The sequence below is a fragment of the Podarcis pityusensis genome (assembly GCF_964106645.2).
Source record: "Podarcis pityusensis genome assembly, chromosome: 1".
NCBI classification, from domain to species: Eukaryota; Metazoa; Chordata; class Lepidosauria; order Squamata; family Lacertidae; genus Podarcis; species Podarcis pityusensis.
In genome coordinates, this window is record NC_138028.1 from 85,181,584 (window position 1) to 85,207,023 (window position 25,440).

The 25,440-nt window shown below is 40.9% G+C and overlaps 1 protein-coding gene across 9 annotated transcripts in view; it reads left to right on the forward strand.

The window, feature by feature from the left end:
* The first annotated feature begins 48 nt into the window (after nucleotides 1–48).
* AGBL2 (AGBL carboxypeptidase 2) overlaps nucleotides 49–25,440 on the forward strand; it is a 30,582-nt gene continuing 5,190 nt past the window's right edge. The window contains exons 1-17 of one of the 9 annotated variants that reach the window (XM_081003362.1): nucleotides 49–285; nucleotides 575–636; nucleotides 1,133–1,196; nucleotides 1,855–1,980; nucleotides 2,122–2,304; nucleotides 3,410–3,517; nucleotides 3,974–4,124; nucleotides 6,870–7,649; nucleotides 9,427–9,586; nucleotides 10,420–10,546; nucleotides 11,057–11,157; nucleotides 11,631–11,761; nucleotides 12,463–12,529; nucleotides 15,564–15,683; nucleotides 20,760–20,948; nucleotides 22,138–22,254; nucleotides 24,927–24,993. In XM_081003362.1, the coding sequence (XP_080859488.1) occupies nucleotides 610–636; nucleotides 1,133–1,196; nucleotides 1,855–1,980; nucleotides 2,122–2,304; nucleotides 3,410–3,517; nucleotides 3,974–4,124; nucleotides 6,870–7,649; nucleotides 9,427–9,586; nucleotides 10,420–10,546; nucleotides 11,057–11,157; nucleotides 11,631–11,761; nucleotides 12,463–12,529; nucleotides 15,564–15,683; nucleotides 20,760–20,948; nucleotides 22,138–22,254; nucleotides 24,927–24,993 (2,518 nt within the window). In that variant the 5' untranslated portion in view covers nucleotides 49–285; nucleotides 575–609. The other 8 variants (XM_081003365.1, XM_081003366.1, XM_081003367.1 and 5 more) reach the window with 8 other exon arrangements.

Genomic DNA, 25,440 nt, shown 5'->3' on the forward strand with positions numbered 1-25,440 from the left:
GAGAGCACTGAGGGGCGGGCAGGGGGCGGGCGCGAGAGTCACATATCTGGTAGGGTAGGCAGCAAGTCCTGCCACTCCCTGCCCCCCGTCCCGAGATTGGGCGAATGTTATTGGCTCAGCCCGCGTGCGAGCGAGCGGCCTCCCGTCGACGGTTATGAAAAGCAGGCGCGCGCCCCGGTCCCGTGTGCGTCTGCGGGCGTTTTGTTGTGAGTGACCAAAGCAGTGTCGCCATAGAAGCCTTTCAGCTTCGTATGGGTCGGCGGAAAGGGTTGCCAGGCGCTTGAGGTAGAATATCTTTCTTTTGGCCTTAGTCAGAGGAAGCGCAGGTCACATTTTTAAAAGCCTGCTTTGAAGCCTCTTCTTTCGTATTTATCATTTATCCATAATATCCCCGTCCCTTTGTCACAATTAACCCTCTTTCTCACACACATAACGCCACACCGACTTCGCGGGGAATCTCATGGGTGGAGACTGGCAGAATAATCAGCCTTTGCTGTTCTTGCCAAGTGGAAGACGAGGCTACTTCATATAGGCTTTCTTTTCTTATTAACGCCTTTTCTCCGCTTCTCTGCAGGAGGCATCATCAGTTGTGCTGTTGTGCTGAATGACATGTGTCCGGCAGATCCAGCATCTGAGGTCAGTACAAAAGTCAGTCCAAAAATGTACGGGGCTGGATGGGGTCAGTCACCTCCTGGTTCTCAACTGGTTTTAAGTATTGGTGGGATGCTAGAAAACCTTTCAGATCTCTTCAGCAGAGATTAGAATGATACGCTTTGATTGTGTCTGGTTCGTTTTGAGATACTGCACACTCAGAGAATTTATTCTTTATCTCAGCATTGTAACTTACAGGGTAGCTTAGTGGTTAGCGAGTGTCGGACTAGGACCTGTGAGATCAGGGTTCGAAACCCAACTCAGCCATGCAACTTGCTGAGTGACCTTGGGCCAGGCACTTTCTCAGCCTAAACCTCACAGGTTGTTGTGAGGATAAAATGGGAGAGGTGAGAACCATGTGTGCTGCCTTGAGCTCCTTGGAGGAAAGGTGGGATGTAAATGTAGTAAATAAATAGCAATGGATGCAGTGGTTTTGGTAAATGAGGCTCCCTGTGCTCATTCCTCATTTTCCCTTCCTTAGCAGTTTAAAGAGCCATATGAAAGGTTCATACATCAGCATCTTCAATACTATGGCTATTTCAAAGGTAAGAATCTGATCCCAATCTGGGATTGGGTCCCATACAGATCGGTTTGTTTTATTTTATCTATCATTATCAGGCTCTGTAACTGATTGTTATAAAACGTTTTCAGACATTTCTAAATGTTTTTAATTGTTTTGCTGTTTGCTGCCCTGGACTACTTTGAGAGGAAGTGTAGCATAGAAATGTAATAAATGAATAGTTCTTAAGGTGCCAAAAGACCCCTCATTGTAATTTCCCCCTTATACCCAAGTTCTAACTAGCCTGAAGCAACACTTGTTGACTTTAGTGGAATTTACTTCAGAATATGTGTATGCAATATCTTAATTTATTTGTCTGCCTAATATCTGTTATGTTAGATCTCTGTAAGGCTTCAGTGAATTCAGTGAGACCTATTTCTGAGTAGACATATATAGGATTGCACTGTAGATTGACATAGTCCCTCATTATTTGGATGACACTGATAGCTATGCATACAAGCTATGCTGCTGGCATATAAAAAGTAGCCCTAGTACTATAATGTTAGTTTTAAATTTTTATTCAGTGGGTTTTTCATGCCAGTATAGTAGCTCACTACAATAACGATAAGCTCAGAAATAAATTGATTTTGCCTATATTAGTTTGGGCTAGTTTTTCACATTAATAGTAGAATTTTTTCCCCCAGATGAAAATGTTCCTCAGAGCCCCAGTTTGCCTCTTGAAAGCTGGAAGAGTTCTTGCCCTGTGTCAAAGCCGGGTAACTTCCACAAGAAAAGTAGAGCAGAAAATAATTCAAACAAGAACTCATTCTGTAAGTAAGCTGTAAGCCTGATATGAGAAATATATTGATTGATTTGCTGTGAATGAAATGTATGATTGTGGCCTCATAGCTGCAAGGCTCCTGGGTTTCTGTAAATAAATTTCTTTTGTATTATTTATTTTCCCTTTTCAGGTTCACTTATGATGGAGACTGCACTTCTTAAAAGCAACCAACTTCTGTTTGACCATCCAGAGGGGCCTGGTATTCCGCGCTTGAGAGAACCTCGGAATCTTTTTTCTGTTCCCAATGATTCTCTGTTGGCTCCACTCTGGCCAGTAGAATGTGAAGTGATCAAGGATTATATCCACCACATTGGTAATTTCTTGGATTGAAATCAATGTTTTACATGGTTGATAATGTTTTGCTTTAAAGCTTTATGGCTATACAAGGACTGTGACTGAATACTTTTTCATTTGCACAAATCCAGATAACCCACTCCAAAATGAACAATGTAAGTTTAAGATTCTCCTGGGCAGTTATAAAAAATGTGAATAATACTCAATCACTTTTCATAGTTCTTCCAGACTAAAACAAATAAACCATTATTTCAGTTGGCTCTATGGAGATGAGATTCCCAAATTTGTTGTTATAAATGTATTGTGGATTAAATAACCATTATGGTGGCAGGATTTAATTAAGACCATTTCTCACATTCCCTTGTTATAGCAAAGAAATCAATACTTATGTTAGGAAAATATGTAAAATATAATGTGTGAATAGTGGTATCAGTATATTTGTGAAGCCAAATACACTGCCATTTCAGTGTTTGTCACCAGATGGCGGAGTGAAAGTTTAATATTGACTGTCACTCACTTTTTATTTAATAAGATGAGTTAATGAGGTCATAAAATTAATATTGTGGGGGGAAATCTATGTGTTAGCTGTGACTCATAACTTGGCATTATCAGCAAATCATTACTATGGTCTCTAATGAAAATGTTTATAAAATAAGCCCCAAGAGTCCGATCTCTTAGAACCTTCATTGATTTGGCTTTTATGTTGTGTGCTTTCCTTTCTCCAGAGTCCCAGGGCTGGAGAACTTGATCCAGCCGGTGGGCCAAATCCTGACATCTCCCATGGCTACTTTAATAGGTGGGCCATCTGTTAATCCCATGATTTACCATGGCATCAGGTGACAGACCACAAAGACCAAATTAGGACCAGTGCTGGACCTAATTTGGCTTGTAGGCCAAAGTTTTCCTATCACTACTCTAATTCATGTTACAGCATATATAGTTTTCAGTTTAAGTAATTAAGTAATTTTATTTGCATTCCATTTTTCCTACTTATTTGTTTCCCTTGTCATCCAACTAGAGATTGAGGGGAAATACTTCAATTCTTATTTAATGTCTTATTTTTTTCCTTCTAAAAGTACAAATAAGGCCACAATGGAAATAAATGTCATTGTGTATTTTGTTAGAGTGGGTTCCCCCTGAACCTGAACCTTTCTATCAGCCAACAGAAAATGAAAAGGCTCCAGAAGTAGTGGGAGAGGATCGTGGAACTGTTGTCTATGTCATAGATCCAGGTATTTGCATATATACACTGACAATAAACTGTAATAAAAGATATAGTACATTGCATATAGTGTCTGTTCCAGTAAACAAGAATGCAGGCATGAAAAATGTAAACTCGGAAGTCTGATTTTTTTAAACAGCCTGAAATTATTATAAATAGTGAACAATTGAATCCTAAAAATAGTAGCTGCCTCAAATTTGTAAAGTTTCTAACAGCTCCATTGGTAGCCATTATGGGGGAAAGCACCTGTGAAACTACAGCATCTTTAGTTCTTTGCCCTGTTCTTAGAAAATAGTAATGGAAGCCAAATTGAAGTCATCTTTTTATTTGCAGTCAGTTTTCAGTGCTATTTGTTCATGGTTGCTCAGGACTGAGTAATTGGTTTTGCATAATTGGCACACATACCTGCTAATTGAGACAAAACTGCAATGCTAAGTCAGTGATAGCTATGCTTCCTCTTCTGCAGCAACCAAGGGTACCTGTTTCACTGGTTCCCGAGTTGGAGGGTCGAAAGAGCCCATCAAATCAGCTGCAGTCAGCTTAAGAGATCCAGAAGACACCACGCTGTTGTTTGAATCACGCTTTGAGAGTGGGAATCTCCAGAAAGCTGTCAGGGTGTGAGTAAGAGGAACTATCTGGACTAAAAGAGGGAAAAACCTTTTAATATTATGGTTATAATGGGTGTGGAACCTCAAACCTGGGGCCACATACAGCCCTCCAGGACTCTAACTGGCCCTGGCACTCTTCCTCAGCCCCACCCCTCACTGGTTCTTCACTGCTTCCTCCTCAAGTGCTTTTGTTTGAACTGTGCCCTTGGACTTTGATTATTTGTCTTGCTTGCTTGGCTGGAGAGAGATGGGGAGGGGGTGTAGAAACTTTTCTACAGGTGGAATGCAGCATACAGTGGTACCTTGGTTCTCTAATGGTTTAGTTGTCAAACAAATCAGCTCCCAAACCCCACAAACCCAGAAGTAAGTGTTCCGGTTAGCGAACGTTTTGTGGAAGCTGAATGTCCTATGCAGCTTGAGTGCAGGAAGCTCCTGCAGCCAATCGGAAGCCGCACCTTAGTTTTTGAACTGTTTCAGGAGTTGAACAGACTTCTGGAATGGATTAGGTTTGAGAACCAAGGTACCTCTGTATTGTACAAAGGTAAGAGTCATATTTTTTGTTTTGCCTATTTTTGCCTCTAGACTTGCCTACTCTTGGGCTGAAAAGATTCACCACCCTGGGTCTGGGTCATCAACTGACAGTTCTCTTTAGCTTTTTCTATGATCTTGCATTGGTATATCACTTTTTGAGACTTTCTTTAAGTACTAGCGTGCCCATCATACATGCCTAGATCTTCAAGTGCTGCTCATCCATCTGATGCAATCCTAAACAGGTCAAACAGTTTTTGAATATCTTATGACCAGAAATTTATTGAATATCTTATGGGTATCTTAGGACCAGAAATTTATTGAATATATTATGGATAGCTTGTATTTATTATGTTACATTATTCCAAATACCTTTAATTATTGCAGTTATGTGGACATATGTGGGCAACTTGACCAGCTCCCTCAATACTCCCTAAAAAGTCTTATGGTACCTTAAAGACTAACAGATTTTTGAGGCATAAAATTTCTGGTAGTCTTTAAGTTGCCACAATAAATTATTGTATAATTCTGTTACAGCAAAGTCTCCTCTGAAATGTCCTTTGTGAATTTGGCATTTTATCTTATGCTCAACATCACTAAAGTATGAATGCTAGTTTGCTGAGGTTTCCAGTGCTTTGAAAATGTGTGTGTATGAAAATGTCTACATGAAACCCTAGAACAGAGATTTTCAAACTGTGTGTCCTGACACATTAGTGTGTCGGCTGCTGTGTGTAGGTGTGTTGCACTCCTCCCAGGGCTGGGAAGGGGTTAGTTTAACCTCTGGTTTGCTAGTAAAACTGTGTCATGAATTGATGCCTGTCTAAAAAGTGTGGCACCAACATGGAAAGCCTGGGAAGCTCTGCCCTAGAGAGCCACTTCAAGCAAATAAAGACATTGCTGAACAAAATGGACCAATGGCATGACTCAGTATAAGGCAACATCTTATGTTCCAAATAATCAATAAAATAAATGTTGAAGCTGAAGAAGAAACATATTACGCATGCTGTGTTCTGAGGATATTTAATATTAATAGAATTTGCTAAACAGCATCAAATTATTAGGTAAGCATTTCCTCACCAGTGAGCTTGTGTGAGTGCATTGAAATATTTAAAATATATACTGCACTTAGCTTATCAGTTCTTTGTAGTTTTGATAGAGCAGCCACTTTCCCAACTGCATGCAATTTTTCTGTTGAGCTTTCAGTTCAGCAGTTTTCACACCAACTCTAAACCGATTTAAGCTCAAAGTGTGGGGTTCTATTCCAATCTTGTCCATTCATGGTTATTAGCTAATGCCCAATTCATTGTCAAAGCAATCAGCTCATGAAGTTAAGGCAATTACTAATATGTGTACACACAGTGGCTTGGGCTTAAATCCATGCCTTAGTCCCCACCTGACCCTTGAACACTAGTAGCTATTTAATTTTTTTTGAAAAACTATATGCCAAAATTCATGTCTAATTTAGATCTGAATGCAGACATTGGGGCTTCAACATCAAGCCAAGTGTTTTTCTTCTCTCTCTCTCTCTCTCCTTCCATTTTGCTTAACTTCCATTCAGCCTGATGAAGCTTCTGTAGAACTCAAAAGTTCCTCATTATTTTGTTGGTTCTAAGGAAGCTAATGTGCATTTTGGAATTCTTCTCATAGATCAACAGGGCTTCTTTGCTTTCTGTATCTCCTATCAACCAACTATTCAGGGTTATTAGCAAGCAATCATCACTTCATTTCCCTAAGGAATTGTTGGCCAATAGCTATAACCACACCAACCCAGTTGATTCAATTTAATTCAATTAAGTGAAGTAAGGGGACTTTCAGATGCTCTATTTATTGAGCAGTTATCCCAATCTGTTTGCAGGGAGGCTAGATGCTGTTGGCTATTTAGTGAGCATTCATCCTGATTTGATTGTTATACAATTTTTGATTGAGGTTATACAATATTGCATCAAGGAAGTGTTATCTAATGTTTTCCAGTGTATTTTCCTGTCACTTTCCTTATTACAAAAAGTCCAGTCATGAGGAAGTGGGTTTGTTGCTCAAGACCACCCAATCAATTGTAATTGTGCAACCTGAATTTTTTTTGTATGTTATTGAATCCCACCTGAAAATAGTGATAGTCTGGAATCACCCTTAGTCTGTAGAATTTTGATGATATGTAACATTTCCCTCCATGGACTGGAAAGTTTCTGATGGCTTCTTATGCATTTTTTCTTGATTACTGCATTTCAGAGGCAAGTATGAATATGAACTCACATTGCGGACAGATCTTTATACCAGCAAGTACACGCAATGGTACTATTTCAGAGTACAAAATACTAGAAAGGATGTCACCTATCGCTTCACTATTGTTAATCTGATGAAAGCCAAGAGTCTCTACAGTGTAGGGATGAAGCCTCTCCTGTACTCTGAAAAGGATGCCGAGTCTCATGGTATTGGCTGGAGGAGAGAGGGCAGTAACATTAAATATTATAAATATAACACAGAAGATGGTCAGACCCTATATTGCCTCACCTGGACATTTCGTTTTCCACATAGCCATGATACATGTTATTTTGCTCACTTCTATCCTTACACCTATACAGATCTGCAGCACTACCTCATGACTTTAGTAAATAATCCACTCTGTTCTCAGTATTGCAAACTTCGCCCTCTATGCCGCAGTCTAGCTGGGAACACAGTCTACCTCCTCACTATTACCAATCCATCCAAAAGTGCCATTGCTGCTGCTGCAAAGAAAGCTATTGTACTAAGTGCCAGAGTTCATCCTGGGGAAACAAACAGTTCGTGGGTGATGAGAGGCTTCCTTGATTTCATCTTAAGTGATTCCCCTGATGCTCGACTCCTTCGGGATCTCTTCATATTCAAGGTTGTGCCCATGCTAAACCCAGATGGAGTAATTGTTGGAAATTACCGCTGCTCACTGGCAGGAAGGGACTTGAACAGGAACTACAGAACAGTACTGAAGGAATCCTTTCCTTGCATTTGGCACACCCGAGCCATGATCAAAAGGTGCGTGACAAACCATTTTATGAACTGGATCTGAATACCTGGGAGCAGAGTGGGTGAAATTCAGAACCACACAAAGGAAACCATTATAGAGCCTTTGTGACTAAATGTGCATTTTTAGTACAGTGGTGCCCCGCAAGACGAATGCCTCGCAAGACGGAAAACCCGCTAGACGAAAGGGTTTTCCGTTTTGGAGGTGCTTCGCAAAACGAATTTCCTATGTGCTTGCTTTGCAAGACGAAAATGTCTTTGCGGGGTTTTTTTCCTTTTTCCCAAGCCGCTAAACCGCTTATCAGCTGATCGGCTAAGCCGCTTAACAGCTGATCGCTAAGCCGCTTATCAGCTGATCGTTAAGCCGCTTATCAGCTGATCGTTAAGCCGCTTATCAGCTGATTGTTAAGCCGCTTAACAGCTGATCGCTAAGCCGCTTATCAGCTGATCCGCTAAGCTGCTAATACTGTAGCGCTAATCCGCTAAACCGCTAATGGGCTTGCTTCGCAAGACGAAAAAACCCGCAAGACGAAGAGATTCGCGGAATGGATTCTTTTCGTCTTGCGAGGCACCACTGTAATCTATATATATTTTTCAAATTGAAAAGATTATGTACATTGGTTTAAGAGTCTGCACTGGAATTGTGTTTTAATCTGTTTTTATTGTTTTATCATGGTTTGTTGCTCTTGATTTGGGAATGTTTGCAAATGCAGATCAGGAAGGAAAAGAAATAGTTCTTGAGACAACTTTAAAAATTGAATACTTGTCTTTCCTGGGAAACATAAAAAGATAGTTACTGTGAACATGAGGGGGAATGCTGTGCATGAACAGAGATCTGTCCATAGACAATTTCCATGGCAGTTTTGTGTAGTGTATGCAACTATAGTCGCAACAGAGCATTCCTATACTTCCATTATAACTAAGGAGAGCAATAATCAGATTGAAGCACATGGTCTCTAAACCTGCACAGTAGTGTTCATGCTTCAGTCCCTTCTCCCTGAACATGGGAGAGAGGCAGAGACTGCAGTAACTGTGATTATATTTACCCATTTTCTCTTGGGGGGTCCCATGGGAGCTCTGTGGGTGCAGTGGCTGATCTTCCTTGTGTATCTGTGATCCTCATGAGCGTTTGGCCAACAGTGGCAATGGCTGCAGTGCAGTGCCTGGCCTTTGCCAAAAGAGAGTTTACCTGTGTATGGGGCTGAGTACCTCCTGTGTGTAGGACACAGCTTTCTGCTGTTGGAGGAGGAAAGAATGTCATAGCACATACAGTTTGCACAAGAGGATATAATATTCACATATGGAAAGATGGGTGGGGAAATGAAGGGAAATGATGTTATTTTGCCATTTGTGCCAGTACCACATGCTGTTTGGTGCTTTTCATGCATGGCTAATATGTGAATGGCACTGGTGGGCAACACTGTGACTGATGAATGGTGATAGAGTTACCCAGAAAGCTGTGGGAATGTCTGCCAGTGTTGCTGTGGTTTCTTTTGTTCCTACAGCTGTTACTGTGCTTTCTGCTTAGTTGTTGCAACTCCATGGTATTGCAACTACATTAATACAGCATTAACTGGGAACATAGGATCAGGTTTCCTTTTTACCTTAAATAATGAAGCATCAAATAGAGGCCTAGCTTAAGGGATTTCATTCCTTCAGGAATGCTTCTAGAACTTGTTCCAACTACTTAATTCTTCCACATCGGTGGGAAAGAAATAGAACAGTATGGTTATTAGTGTGCAGCCAGCTAGCCATTTATATGTTTAATTGGGTTTGATTTGTTTGCAAGGGTCCTTGAGGATCGTGAAGTTCTGTTGTACTGTGACTTCCATGGACACAGCCGGAAGAATAATATATTCATGTATGGCTGTAACAACAAATATGCACAAGAGCGATTATTCCATGAACGAATCTTTCCTCTTATGTTAAGCAAGAATATTCCTGACAAGGTGGGGTATAGTTTATAGGAAGATCTTAGTTCATTATGAATTATGTGTTGGAAATTATCTTTTGTTGCAGTGTGTTTTCCTGTTTCAGTTTCTTCACTCAGTTCTGAGTAAAGCATGTCTCCACATTTCCTTATCTCCTGGGTTTTTTAATGAGAGTGTCTATAAATTACCTTAAAGCTGGCTATTATATCTGGCCTACTACTCTTATCATGATAGGAAGATACTTTTATCTTCCTAACAATTTACATTATAATGCCCAGATTTTTCATCACTTAGCTGAAGTAAACATTCTGGCTTATATTTTTTAGATTCAGTCATTCCACACTTGAAGTGATATGACAGCAGATGATGCATATTGAATCTAGGTTGTTTTTTCCTGCTTTGAGCTAAAATATAATTTCAAACAAACTCTTCATTTGGTTCCAATATGAGATTAGTAAAACATTGGGTGATATCCAGCTAAGTCATACTCGGAATAGACTCCCTAAAATCAATGGGCTAAAGTCCATTGATGTTAGTTTGTCTGTTCAGTGACTAACATTAGATGTCCAGATTAGTTAATGTATACATGAAATGGGCTTGGGTGATGATAATTTAGGAATTGACTGGGAAATAATATATGTTGAATATACAGGAATTTTTAAAATACTAAAAACGGTCCTATATAGTAATGTAAATAGAAAAGATGTTCTAGTATTTCAAGAGGTGTCTGCTTGGCCACTGCGGGTTAGATGGACCCTTGGTTGATCCACCAGGGCTTGTCTTATGTTCTAAAGAGAGATAATAAATTAGTTCTTAAAATACAATCTAATTTTACCAATCTGGATGTTTAGTTTTCTTTCAACAGCTGTAAGTTTCAAGTCCAAAAGTGCAAAGAAGGAACAGGACGGGTTGTGATGTGGCGAATGGGGATAGTGAATAGCTATACTATGGAATCTACATTCAGTGGAACAACTCTGGGTAAGTGTACATTTTTGTCCAAGACCAAAGCAGACATTATCTGTCAATGAAAAGCTGGTGGTATACCGCAGTACAGTAGTGGGATGTACCAAAGGAGTTACTGACTTTGGGGGGGGGCGACATTCACTTTTGGCCAGCCTTCCAGGGATCACATAGCAGCTGTGAGTGTAGCTGCCCCACATTATTGCAACCACAGGACACATACATGCACATACATGCAGAATACACACAGAGGCACGCAGAGCCTTTCCCCCCAGCTGATCCATTATCACCTCCATCACATCTATTTTTCCATTATCATGCTCTGTAATTTCTGGCTTGTCTTAACACTGGATAGAAAGGTAGGAAGAAAGAAAAGAAAGAGGTTAAGTTATAACCTCTGTTTCAATCATCAATGTATTTAATAGTTTTAAAAGACATTCAGCATATAATTTTTCCATGCAGGATGTTGTGTACTGGAGTGTAATTTGCTAAAGACTGAAGAACTACCTGTCTGTTTGTCTTTCTCAGGCAATAATAATAACTCTCATTTTACCTATGAGGATCTCAAATCTCTGGGCTACCATGTCTGTGACACCTTATTGGACTTTTGTGACCCTGACCGTTCTAAGGTAAGAGTTTCCTGTTACTGCTAAGCAGGGTCAAAGGACAATGATGGACCAGCCAGTGTCTTTAACTATTTCCTGTTTTTCTGAGACCAGCCTCTGATACTGCCTTTTTTACTTTTCACATTTTGAAAAGGTGTCTATCGAAAGCCAGAGATATTTGGATTTGTAATGGAAGCATGGTCGGATACAAATCTGAGACATGCATTTAGCAAAGCTCCTAGTTTCCTCTCGGCTGCTCATATATCTGAGATGTGCAAAAATATTCAAGTAGCTATTATTTATTTCATAAATTTATATACTGCTTGATTGTAAGAAAACCCCCCGAAAGTGGTTTAAAAAAACCTTGAAATGGTTAGCAAATCTATTCTACCCTGAGTGCTTCAATTCTGCTCAGATGAGATATTTGCTAACCAAAAAACTGCATTATGTAAGTTTTTAATCGGCAGTTCGTCCATGCTTTCTACCCTTTCTCTTAGTTTCAGCAATGCCTATCTGAACTTAAGGAACTACTGAAGCAAAAAATCCAGAGAAAGCTCTCAGAGCTGGGCCATGTACAAAACATAGATGGTACTTGGAGTGACATCTCTCTATCAGATGTTGAATCCAGGTAACTCAAGTCTGCAAGCTTTTACTGACTCGAACCTTAGAGAAATGACAAGGAAATAGTGCTGACAACAGGTGACGTTCCAGGCTTTATTGACAAATTAAAACCTGACATATCACCCAGTCCAAATGGCATCTACTAAAAAGTTCTTAAAGAACTTAAATGTGAAATGGCTAATCTTCTTTAAAAATATGTAATTTATCCCTAAGATCAGTCCCCATACCCAGGGATCAGATGTAATACCAGTTTTTTTTTAAAGGATCAGAGATGATTTGGGATATTACAGGCCAGTTAGCTTACCATCTGTTCCAGTACTGATAATTGATTCCTACTCGCTGCTTCCTGTTTCTTAACTAATTACTGACTCATAAGAGGATCTCTCCTCTTATTCCATGCCTGCTAAGTTTACCCAGGAAACATTGGTCTAGGATTTTATGAAAAGCTTTTTCAAATTCTAAGTACACCATGTCAACTGGATCATCTCTATTTCACATATATTGCACAGGAGGCAGAATAGCAGTTGCTGGAAACCACAGGAGGAAAAAGTGCTCTTGTGCTTGAATCCTGCTTGCATGTTTTCCAGCCACTGTTCAGCCACTGTGAAAACAAGATATTGGACTAGATGAGCCATTGGCCTAATCCTGGGGGTCCTTCTTATGTTCTTATGTTGCCCTGCATCAATGGTTTCCTTTTCCTTTAATTAGCACAAGTGGCTCAGACAGTTCCCAGTCAGATGGCCCCCCTGCACATTTGCTCAACATGGATGAGAAGGTGAGAGTTATTCATTTTTTGGTGAACAAATGTACCTGGAAAAATATAAAAACTTCAATATCCTGGTCCCTTGTAATGGAATGGGGACACTAACCTTACTACAGATTGGGTTGCTATTGATGTTAGTGGCTCAGAAAGAGACCATTACAGGAGATGTGCATTCTGTTACTGGAAAGAAAAAATGCACATATTTTAAAGGATTTAATGAAAAATGGAAATAATTGATTGATGAGGCTTTTTTATTTTGTTGCTGTATCTGTTTTCTATAGTTTATTTTCCTCATGCTTTTTGTACTAATTTATTGTCAATGAAAAGTATGCTAGTGGTATTGTAATCTACGCAAAGATGTTTTTTTTCAATACTAAGCTTGTTTTGATACTAGCAATTGAAATTCTACATTGTATAGTCACACTGGCTGTTTTTGGAAAACACATTTCAGCAAGTTCTTTTAAACATGCCTTAAAAGGCTAGGCATTTCTGCAAGAGAAGGAGGTGCTTTCCATTTGCCTTTTTCTGTTTAAAGGACACAATTAATATCCTAGTTCTTCATTGATATAGCAAGGAGTGCTCAGTCTCTAAATATTTTAAAAATCTACACACACCCCATAGTTGAGTTGATTTTGTCAGTTGTTTTCTGTGAGATGCCTTTGAGACCTGTTTACACATAGCAGTTGCTAGAGTAAAACATGCATGAACTGGAAGGAGAATTGCATTTTCCTGCCAATAATGTAGTGTGGTTTTAGTGCTGGGAAAATGCAGCCACAAAATTTATATTTTGAATGAAGATAACTGGACTGCCTGAAACAAATAAGTAAAGCAGCCACTTCTGTCTTTCGGAAGATGACAATTTGTACAAGTCCTAAGAAAACTATGCTACTGGTTGCTATTGGAGCCTGGATAGGTAACTTATTAGGACTATGCTGTGAAAAAGAACAAGAATTATACTGTGGGTGGGACTTAAGAACTGAGCAGAAAAATACAGTGGTACCTCGCAAGACGAATGCCTCGCAAGACGAAAGAGTTTTTGGTTTTTTGAGTTGCTTCGCGAGACGAATTTCCGTATGGGCTTGCTTCGCAAGACGGAAACGTCTTGCAAGTTTGTTTCCTTTTTCTTAAAACCGTTACAGTAATACAGGGTGCATTGCTTGAAGAGGTGCAGTTGCGACTTGACTTCGGGGAGCAACTCATAGCACGCGGTGTGGTAGCCTTTTTTGAGGTTTTTGAAGATTTTTTTGAAAAAATTGAAACCGTGCTTCGCAAGACGAAAAAACTCGCAAGACGAAAAAACTCGCAGAACGAATTAATTTCGTCTTGCGAGGCACCACTGTACAACAAACACTGGGAGATAAGCTGTATTTCCTATGCTTGTTGACTCAGAAGTAAATACAACTGTGTTCAACAGAACTTACTCAAATGTAAGTGTGCACAAGATTACAGCCTAAATGCCACAGAGCAATCTCAGTAATTTCTAAATTATTATTTATTTGGAATCTAGGAATACTTTGGTCGCTGAAGGAAATAGAAATGGACTTTAAGGCCTGGTTTGCATGTCACACTAAACCATACCATAGTTTAGCATGAACATGCAGGTGTACAAGCTGTTTGAGGGGAAACCATGGCTACTTTGCTGCTCCCTGGTCATTCTGCTGCTGTGCTAAGCTACGGTTTGGTTTAGCATGCTGTCTGAACCCAGGCTCATGCCTTAGCTCTCTCAGACAAGCCATAAGACAATCAGTTGCAGCTTGTGATTAGCAGACTCTCCAAGTGTCCCTATTTTCTAGGGACGTCCCTGATTTAGAGAAACCATCCTGGGTTCTGATTTGATCCCGGAATGTCCCACTTTTCCTTAGGATGTCCCTATTTTCAGTGAAGAAATGTTGGAGGGTATGGAGTTATCTGATCCCCCAGCCATCTGAAGGCAATCCTGTATAGGGAAGGTTGTTTAATGTTTAATGTTTACTATGTTTTTATATATGTTGGAAGCAGCCCAGAGAGGCTGGGGCAACCCAGTAAGATGTGTGAGGTATAAATAGTGTAGCAGGAACCCCCCCACCCCAATCATTCAGTTTGTACAAACTTCACACACTCACACTCACACACTACATATGCCACACTTCTGTTATAAATTCATAGAAAAATCAACCATACATCGGATTTGCACTGTTCCATTTTTATTTTACTCCATATGACAAGGACTATCAAAGGGGGGTGGCTTGGTTCTGGTCAGCCATAATCCCTTCACCATCCCAGCACATCCACAGGAGCCCTGCCCAGTTGCTATGCCAACCCTGATGGTCCTAGACAGAAGACCATCAAGATCACAAAGAACTTGCATATGGGAGTGGATTCAGCATGGACTGAAACAAGGACAATGATCAGATCTTCCCTCTAGGGGCAGGAAACTGCCAACTCCCCTTTGTCTCCTGGAAGTGACTCATGGGGAGGGGGAAAGGAGGAACCAGCCAGGTGACAGGACACTCAGGTTACCACCACAACTCCTCCCTCAACCCCTCCTTTCTGTAATGTATGCATGATGTTTCTGGGGGTGGGCTTGACCTAGAGGATGGGAATTTCAAAAGTTTTTATAAGGTCTTGCACACCATCTTTCTGGGTCTTTCCTCTCTCTTGCAAGTGAGGGGAACACCCTGTTGCAACAGTTCAATAAAGGCCAAGCCTACAGGCTGCTGTTTTGCTCCAAGTTATCCTGGTTGGTGTCTTTATTTTGTCCAAGGGAGCCCTCGGATTTTTCCGGTAACAATAGTAATCATTATGGAATGGGATGCCCTTATTTTCACTGGAGAGAACTAAACCACAAGCCTGGATTTGGCAAAATGTTATGCCAAGCCATGGCTTAGCTCAGGATTGCAGATCAGCAGAATGACTAGGGAGAAGCAAAGTTGCTGAAATCTCCTCTCGGAATCTTTATGCTTGTTTAGTTTAGTTTAGCATGCAAACAAAACCATTGTTTGACTGCATTTAGGTGGTAATTGGGAACACTTTCACAATTGTGTTGTTATGTTTTTATTCTCTGAAGGATTTTAATGAGAAGAAGAAAAAGAAGAAAAAGAAACAACTCAGAACAAGGAAGGAAAGGAATGAGTTGCATCAGAAACTTACTCTGAGTCAAACACCAAAACATAAGAAAGATATCCTGGTAAGAGGCAAATTAAAACAGACCAGATAAGTGCCTTTGCTGGAGGAGGACAGCCAGCTAGAAATGTTTCCCAGTGGAATGCAGTTCAACTGTTTGGATATTTCACTAGTTTTCTGTCTAGTGAGTGTTGCTTTTTTTCTTTTTTTAATTCCTGTATTGTTGAAGTGGTCTAGGTTATTCTCATGACTGACACTTTTATGGGGCTGAATGAGACACTTGCCTGAAGCCTCAGGCCTCAGGATCAGTCCCTTTTCTCCCCCCTCACAGTCCCACCCCATCCCCACAAGTGATTACTCTTACCTCCCCAGTTTTGCTCACATCATCCTCATCCTCATTTTTTATTGTCCTACACAGTAAATTGATGGTGCGCTGCCTCCATACGTCTTTTAAGTTTGGTGCCACTCCTCCTACTCCTCTGTTACTGGCCATAGCCAGGCCTCTACTGACTGACTGGTCACTTACCACACTACTGTCCTGCAGCAAGCCTGGTCAGTGCTGCTATTTCTTGAGAAATCTAGGTGGGTCACTCATTGTCTCATGGAAAGGTCTGGCTTTCTTGGGCTGCCAGGTGGCAACAGGGGTTGCCAGTGCTTGTTGGGTTGGCTGTCTGATACTGTCTACTGACATAACTTAGTAGAGCTTCGTTGTTAGAAAGACAAGCAGAAGCTTCTCATCTTCCTCAGTCCTTCATCATTGACATGACTGCACTAACTAGTCTGGGCAAGACATGTAGTGGTTTGGGAGGTGCACGTTTTAGAGTGGAAGATTTTTGAGATCCTACATGCCCCCAAATCTGGCTGTTCAGCCAGCTACCTCACTCTGTCACATTTTGGCTCTACAGCCAGCTTGTTTCCTGCTTTGAACATTAAGTCTCCACACTCCTTTCCCACTTTCTGCTGGCTGGGAGGGAGTGCCAGTGAGAAAAAAGTGGAGGTGCTGGCAGCATCCTGTCTCTTTCTGTGCCTTTGGTTTTCCTGCAATTCACTCCTCCAGGTAGAGCGTGCTAGTTCAACTGAGCAGCAGAAGGGAGAGTGAATGAGCAGGTTTATTGCTGTGTTTTGTGCAAGTCCATAGCAGCAGTGGAGGGAAGTGTGTGTTCCCATGCCTATACACCTACCTACCCCAGTCTGACCTAGTAGCAGAAGGAGACTGAGAGAGAACGCTTCTTTCTTATTCCTTACACCTCTTCTTCTTTCCTACCTGTACTCCTTCTCTTCTTGAAGCCATTGACCTTGCAACATTGTCCAAATAAGAAAACTTCTGACATGTGAAAGGGAAGAAGGGAAAGAGAGAGGACGAGTGTGTGCCAGAATCCAGACAATGATGTTTCATAGCTGTGCTATCCCAATAGCAGACTATATATAATCGCACACTCAGCCAGTTCCTACAGACCAGCTTCAATCTTGTTGTGCACCAGAGTAGAGCTTTCATAGATCATAGTCAGCTTCATCAGATGCAGTCTTGAAGGTGCCACAAGACTCCCCCTCTGGAAAATTTAGTGTATGAGGAATAATAGAGAGCAAGAGTGAGAGAGCTGCTGTCGTCAAACAATACCATGAAGAACTTTGGCAGTGGTAAACATAAGTCAGTGAGTGTGGGTATGACAATGAATATGCCATGCTCTATGTCTTTCACATTGTATCTGTCAACAATGGGGCATGCATAACCCAGCTGTAGAGGGGTACCACTGAGCCTCTTGGGCTTGCTGATTAGGAGGTCAGCTGTTTGAATCCTCATCACAGGGTGAGCTCCTGTTGCTCAGTTCCAGCTCCTGCCAACCTAGCAGTTTGAAAGCATGCCAGTGCAAGTAGATAAATAAGTACCGCTGTGGCAGAAAGGAAAATGGTGTTTCCGTGCACTCTGGTTTCCATCATGGTGTTCCATTGCGCCAGAAGCAGTTTAGTCATGCTGGCCACATGACCTGGAAAGCTGTCTGTGGACAAATGCCAGCTCCCTCGACTTGAAAGCGAGATGAGCGCCGCAACCCCATAGTTGCCTTTGACTGGACTTAACCGTCCAGGGGTCCTTTACCTTTTTTTGTTAACCTTCTAGTGTTTGTGAGAGAATATGGGGGCAGGACAATAGATTATGTTGGAAATTAAGCAGTGTGTAGGAGTGATGGCTAATATCTCTCTGTTTATGAATGAGAGGTGTGTGAGAGCACCCTGAATGTGGCAGAGGCACCATTTACTGCTCTGCCTCAGGTAGCAAAATGTATTGGGCAGGGCCTCAGTATTCAGCAGAAACAATCACTGTTTTGTTATAATTTGTTCATGACTTCTAAGGCAGCCCTCCTATTAGCTACACTGAGCCCTTTATCTCAGGAGGTGGATTGGGAGTAGAGAATCTACATGCTCCCTCTGGCCTGGCCACCCACCCACCACCATTTTGCCTGCTGCCACCAGCCTGCCCAGCTTCCAGCTACCCTCCTGCTGTCTACTGTGCAGCAGCCAGTGGCACCCACTACCGAGCATTTTAGGAACACCACTGCTTTTCCACTGCAATGCTGAGTTATTCTGGAATGTCCTTCCTTAGTGTAAAGCACCTCGGGCAAGGTGACTCCAGAGAGCATCTGTGCCTCCCCCATTTTTCAACAGCAAATACTGTTTAAAGTTCAACTGTACGAAATACAAAAGTTTGTTAATGGCACAGGATTGCTGTGAGGAAGCAGGTAGCCTGGTTAGTGTCTCACACATAATTATTTTTCTTTTTAAGGGGTCATATGAATGATCTGTACCTAAAGGGTACAGTAGGAGACCTTACACCTAATTTTTTTTTTAAACTCCACAATTATAAATGTGACATTTTTAAAGATTACAAAGCAGAGTGGGGATGAAGGTAGTTGTTCCTTGTCATCATTATGGGCACTATCCACTATACCCTTGCAGGTTAATTATAGTTCCTTAACATCCATCTGTCCAGCACACAGCTGTTAACATTTCTTATATGCTGTAGTCTAATTAACTAGATTGTGATTCATTAGTAGTGGTAGTAATGATAATAGTAGCAAGGGTTGCCATATTTCAAAATGGTTAGTGGGTATGCTGTTTTTCTTCAACTGTCAATAAGTGGCTGCCTACTCTTTTCCTAAACAGGAGATAGTTTAGTTGCACATATAGCAACGCCATCCAATGCATACCTAAAGGTTGCATTCAATGGTATATCTTATAGTAACAGAAGATTATTTAATCCATTGGAGGCTTGCTTTAGCCAAGTTAGGGGGGATTTTTGTCAATTCCTTCACTACAGTACCCATGCCACCTGCACATAGTGTTTGAAAGGGTCATCCAATCCACTGGAACAGATTTTGGAGGCATGTAGGGGTCTGCAGGAAGAAGGTAGAATCAGCATAAATTGGTTCTATCCTCATTCCATTGACAGAAGTAGCCACTGAATCAAAGAGCTTTCCATCAGCAGGAGTGACACAGTTGGATATGACCCTAAGATTCTGTCATAATCCCCCCTCTTTACAGAAAAGCATGGGGGGTAATTGCATTTTGTAGACTGAAATTCACTATGATCTACTTTGGATGTGAAGAGTTCCATATTTAATCCCTGATTATTTTCAGAAAAATAATCTCATAGCAAGGCTGAAAGAAAGATCTGCCTGAGACCAGGAAAAGTTGCTGCCAATCAGAGTAAACAGGCCTGACTCAGTTTAAGAAGGTTCATATGTTCAACTAGATACACCAAATAAAATAAATACATAAGTCAAACAAAAAACAGGAGTATTCTTTCACAAAGTGTTCCATTTATAGTTGTGTCTACACTAGGGTGTCAATATATATATGGGGCACTGTTCCCATGTTTGTGTTGTGTGTGCCTTCATTCACACGCTTTCACACTGTTCATAAGTATGACATGCACTGATACTCCTATCATTTTGGCACCAAGCCAAGATGTATTTGTTTGCTCAGGCATTTTAATTTTTTGTTTTGTTTTAATGTCTTTCTCTGCTTTGTTTGTTTGTTTGGCTACCTCTGTGCATTTTTTATGAGTTTGTTCATTGTTTTATTGATATGGTTATTATAGTTTATTTTCTGTTGCAGCCTGTCCTTTTATAAGAATTGGAAGGGCAGGCAGTAAATATTTTAAATTAAGAATATATCATACACAAATGATAGACACACATTTTCTTAGAAGACAATACAGAAAGAATGCAAAACAAGGCAGTGGTGTAGCTAGGGCTTTTGCTGCCCAGGGCAGTCACTGAGTTTGCTGCCTCTCTCACTGTTCATCATCTGTGAGCCCCACCTCCATCAGCTACAGAGCCTGGCAGCCTGTGGGGCAGTCCCTTATGATGCAGGGTGGTGGGTTAAGATGAAGTGCTGACTCCTCTCCCCCATCAGCTTCAGTGCAGCTGAAGCCCGACTTCCACTTAAGACCATCAGCAGACCACATTAAGAGTCCCAGAATGGGGCCCAGTGGAGGCTGAACTGGGCAACCAAAGGATCCATTGGATCCTACACAAGCACACTAAGATTAGAGATCTAATTTGTGTTTCTCTACTGTTCCAGCTTGGTGCAGCAAAACCTCAAGAAAATAGCCCTTCCCACCATCCACCCTTCACTGCAGGAACCAGAAGGAATTCAAACTGACAGTGGATCTCCCACTCTCATCATCCTTCAGGGCACAGTTAGCATTGTTCTGTAGGACTGGAGAGATGTAATTTCAGATATTCAATCAGCCACAAATTGACCATCTGACCTTGGGCCAGTCACTATTTCTCAGCTTATCCAATGGTCAATGGTATTTTATTTTCAGTGTAAATGAGACTCTGCTTTTGTAGTTGGTTGTATACACATGGCATAAACATGTAAGTTGCCCTCTAGATCCAAACACACACACACACACATTATAAACAAGCAATACTCCAAAGTGCTTATCTTCTAAACTTGCCATTTAAATGGTTTAATCCTGATAAAAGATCCTGTTTCCAAAAAGGACAGGAGATGGTAGTCTGATCTCTTCACCACTTTTAATTGATCTCTGAGACGTTGAGGGGAGGAAAATAATAAGGGGGTTGGCCGGGCTGTGTGCACATTATTGCTTACTCCAGCTTTGCTTGGAGGGAAGCCTTCCCCCAACCCTTCCTCTCTCCAGGTTTTCTCTCTCACACAGTTGCAAAACCAGACTGGGCAGCAGCCCATCTTCTGCTTCACGGGGAAAGGGGAAGGAGGATCTGCAAAGGAAAGGGGAAGCAGAATCGCTACGGGGCACCAGGCACCATCCTGCCAGCAAAGTGCGGCTAGAGTTAGTTGCCAGGTGAGAGGAGGCGCAGCGAGGGAGGATGACGGAAGGAGCACACATCCACCCCACCAGCCAAGCACCGCCTGGGGTGGCCTGCCCCCTGTACCCATCCCTAAATATGCTACTGAAACAAGGCAACTAAATGGCACATTGTAGGTCATCAAAAAGAGGCATCTACTTTCTTATTTCCTGAAGATTGTGGGAGGGTGTAATTAGATAGGAAGGCAATCTGCCTGTTCTGTAGCCAGCTCAGCTTGGCATGCCTAAGATTCATCACATATACAGAGACAATTTGATCATTAGCATTTGCCAATGGCACAGGGAGATGGGACCAGAGGTGTAAATCAATTTCTTTGGCTTTCTTGTCAGATGGTGGGAAGGGGCAAACCTTCCCTGCAGGTGTGAAAGAGTTGTTTTGAGTGGATGTGACCTACAAGTAGTTTCTGGATTCAAATAAGTTCCACTGAGGGGACTAAAAGTAGAGGGTACTAGCTTCTTGCTGCAATCGCATCAATGGCATTAGATAACTATGACTTCTCTTATTGTATCTCTGCTGGTGAAAGAGGAAGCCAATGAACTTTCACCATTGTGTCACCCTGTCTTGTACTCCAAATCTGTTAGCATTAGTAGCAGGTTGTGAGGCCCAGACAAAACCATGCTGATGTTCTTCACCAACTGCTGGTTGGTCATCCTGATCTGATTAATGGATGAGTAATCAATGAAATGACTTTATAAAAAAGATATTGGTGAAAGGACATTTTCATTATTATTTTGCATTTTAAGACCATTAGCAAGGATTGTGTTTTAAGAACTCTAATTGTCAAGGCACATTATATCAATAGACCACCCATATCCAACTATTTGAATTGATTTAGAATGCATGATGTTCCAGAACTCATGTTTATTATTGATCAGATGGCAGGCATACATATTTGCCTATATGTACAATATTAAATTGATATATGTTCACTTCTGTAACTACAGAGACTATTCAACCTTCAACCATGTGTGAAGTATCTTGTGCTGAATGGGACTCTCTCTGTGTGACCGTTTCCTCCCCTGAATTTCTCGACTCTCCTCTGCTTTTCCTGTTTGAGTGGAATAAGGAGTCTCTGTTAAGAGACCTTGGACAGCATCCCATTGAATCCTTTCACTGTGATTTCAGAGTGAGCCAAGGTACCATCTCTCTATTAAATTCCTTTAGGAAAGCACAATTTCTCCAAGTGTTGAAAAAAATCATAGCCTTTCCAAGAGATCATGGAGAGACAACAGTTCAGAACAGAAGAACAAGCAAATGAATCAAGTACTCTGTGTGTGTCAGGTTGGTTTGTGGAATCTAATTTTCTGTTACAATTCACCGTATGCTCAGTGCCTTTCAGATGAAATTTATAAGTGTATCAGTACACTAAAGAACTGCATTACACAATTCATCTTGGAGACTGACCCATGATACGAATAATAAAGGAATGTGCTTGAAATAAATATTTGAAAAATACTTTAAGGAAATGTTAGATTGGATATAGTGTTGAAGCATAAACTTGTTCCCTTTTGAGTGCATATGTTGTAGGTGGCTGCACAAAACATATTGCCACACTAGGCATAACGTTTTATCTTAATTACTAAAATAACATGTGGGCAGTGGACCATTTCAGTGGTTATTTGGCGACCATACATTCAGAGAGCTGTAACAAAAATTTAATATAGGGCTTTGGTTTTCAACCAGTGTGCCGTGGCACTCTGGGGTGACTTGAGGAACATTCAGGAGAGACAAGGGGGCTGTCCTTTCATTAACTTGTAGCTCATATCTTCCTTCATTATCTCTCTCTTTCCTGCTTAGGAACATTCAGGGGAGCTGGCAGCTTTAACTTGCAGCCCATTATCTTCCCGAAATTAAACAACAGCAAAAATTGGGGAAACACTTTTGCATGACTGTATCTTCTTAAAATCTTCCCCCCAACAAAAATCCTCCTCTCAGCTTCACTAAGTAACAGTTCCTTAGTTTTACACAGAGGGCTTAAGAAATGCAAGAAAATAGCAAAGTAGCTTGATGGTGTGTGCCAAGATGTGTGTGTGCTCTATAAGAAGGGATTTAAAATAACCTCTTCTGTGTTTCCCTCTCCTACCTCCAACAGCCCTCCCTTCCTCTTCTTCTCTACCTCTCGCCACAGGCACTCCCCTCTTCCTTAACAGTCACCAAACTTTATCAAGACAGGGAGAATGTTGCAGAAAAGGACAGTGTCAACTTACACAACACTGTCAAACCGATAGTTACGTAAATTCAACTAACAAATATACCCACAACGTAACTAGCTGTGTTTAACTATATAAATTCCTTATACATCATATAAACATAACTCTTTTCACATTATCTAATTGAGTAGAGGAAATTAAGGACCAATATTTAGAACAGGAAATACAAATAGATCAGTTCTCATAGATGTAGTGTCCAAATAGAAGCTTTTGTGTTCTACATATGTAAAAATGAATCAGTTTTTTAAAACTTAATGTCCAAATAAAAGCTTTTTGTGTTCCACGTATGTCTTGGCGAATACAAGTGTCAAACGCAACAATTTTAAGGAGCAGGCTTGCAAAAGATGAACTCTTCTTTGTAATTTTCCACATTTGCCTTTGCAAAGTATAGTTGTTGTATGCAGCTGCTGTATGCAGGTATCAGATGAAGGATACGAAAGATCTTAACATGTGCCTTTGCAAAATATAGTTGTTGTATGCTGGTGTCAGACGAAAGAATTTAATACGTGACAAGGATTCCCGGAATAATAACAAAATATTTCTCCTTCTTATGTTAATCTTGTTTCACCCTCCCTCTCCGCATTTGCACACTAATTTAGGAAAAGGCATGCTGGGGATGCCTTGCGGGATGAATTAGCTCGGCCCTGCAGCGCAGTGGCATTGCTTGGGTTCCCGTCGACACATGCGTTCCTACTTATATGTCCCCCAAATATGGCACCGAAAAGGGGTGTGGCGGAATGGGGTGGGGGCGGAACGGGGAAACCCCCACTCATGCATGTCCTTTAATGGAACCCCAGTGTAAGTGACTTCCACAGGGGAGCAGCAAAGAGAACATGGTTGGTCAAGGGAGCTGTGGACTCAGGTTGAAAACCACTGATATAGGGTATCACAGAGATGACTGACATCACAGCATATAAGAAACTACAAAGAGATGCTTGAACCAAGAGCTCTTTTAATATTGCCAAGGAAATTTAACAAGATTAGAGGGGGCTGAAAAAATGCTTTGGAAAAATCCTACAGTACACTTTGGACACACCAAAGAGAGATGAGAAGATATAAAAATAACCAAACTTTACTGTCAAGGGTACTAGAAACCTTAGCACCTAATATAGTTAGTGGGCATTTACTGGAAGATATGTCTGGAGGGAAATAATGGGGTAGGAACACTTACAATGGAAGTCCCTTGGGTTTGAGTGCATACTTCTAATATGAAAACACTGAGAAAAGGATAAAGAAGGGATCACTGCTTCCCAACATGCAGCAAAACAGGCATATGTGTGATCTTCACATGATAGATGTACACAAGTGTACTATACTCTTTCCTATACTTATGCAAACCATTGTAAGAAAAATGCTGCCTATGAGGTACATCTAAAATAAAGTGGTGTTGGAGGCTTTGAGGTAAGTATCAGTCCACACTGAAAGGTAGCCTTTTCAGCATTGCTTAGCTTAGTTTTTGAACTGAATAAAACAAATATGTGATCAAAAGCAGAAAAGAGACCCTTGCAAAAGGACAAAGGCAATCTTCCTGGTTGACTGAAGAGAAGAAAGTCTGTTTATCAACGGGAAAGGTAAAATAGGGTATGGAAATGTTTTGGTGAGCAACACCTGGACATACATGGGCAATGAATGTGCCTACATAGTGAGAAAAAAAGATATAGGGTGCACTTTAATACTCATATTATGAGGCATATATAAAAATAAGAAAGATACTGATTTATTTTCTACATTTCTTTTATACAGAACCGAAATCTAGAAAATTCACTCTCTACATTTGTGCAAGAAGAAAACGTAGATAAGAAGTATCAAGGTGAGGAATCTATCCTTACACATATTGCAGAAAATGGCTTTATTTGGGGGGGGTAATACATGTCTGTGTTCTGGCGAAAGAAAGTTGTGGCAGACAGGAGCCACTACCATGCCACCATGATTAACTGTTATTGCTTTATAAATATACAAACATGATGGGGACAGAAGGCAAAGGTTTACTCCTTTCCCCTAATTTCCAAATTGCACCTGTATCTAGGCCCATATAAATCAAGTGATAAATTTCTCTGGATTACATTATAATCAAAGCCTAGTCCAATTCTCAACTAAGAGAAACTAAGTGTCCATTGCCCTTTTTTACAGTAGTGTACATGAGCACATATATGGATATGCACCTGTTTTTCCATGTACAGGCAACGGCCAACTGACGTGTGATTGCACATGCGCACACAGTGCCTAACCCAGAAGTGACCCAAAAATGTCACTAAAC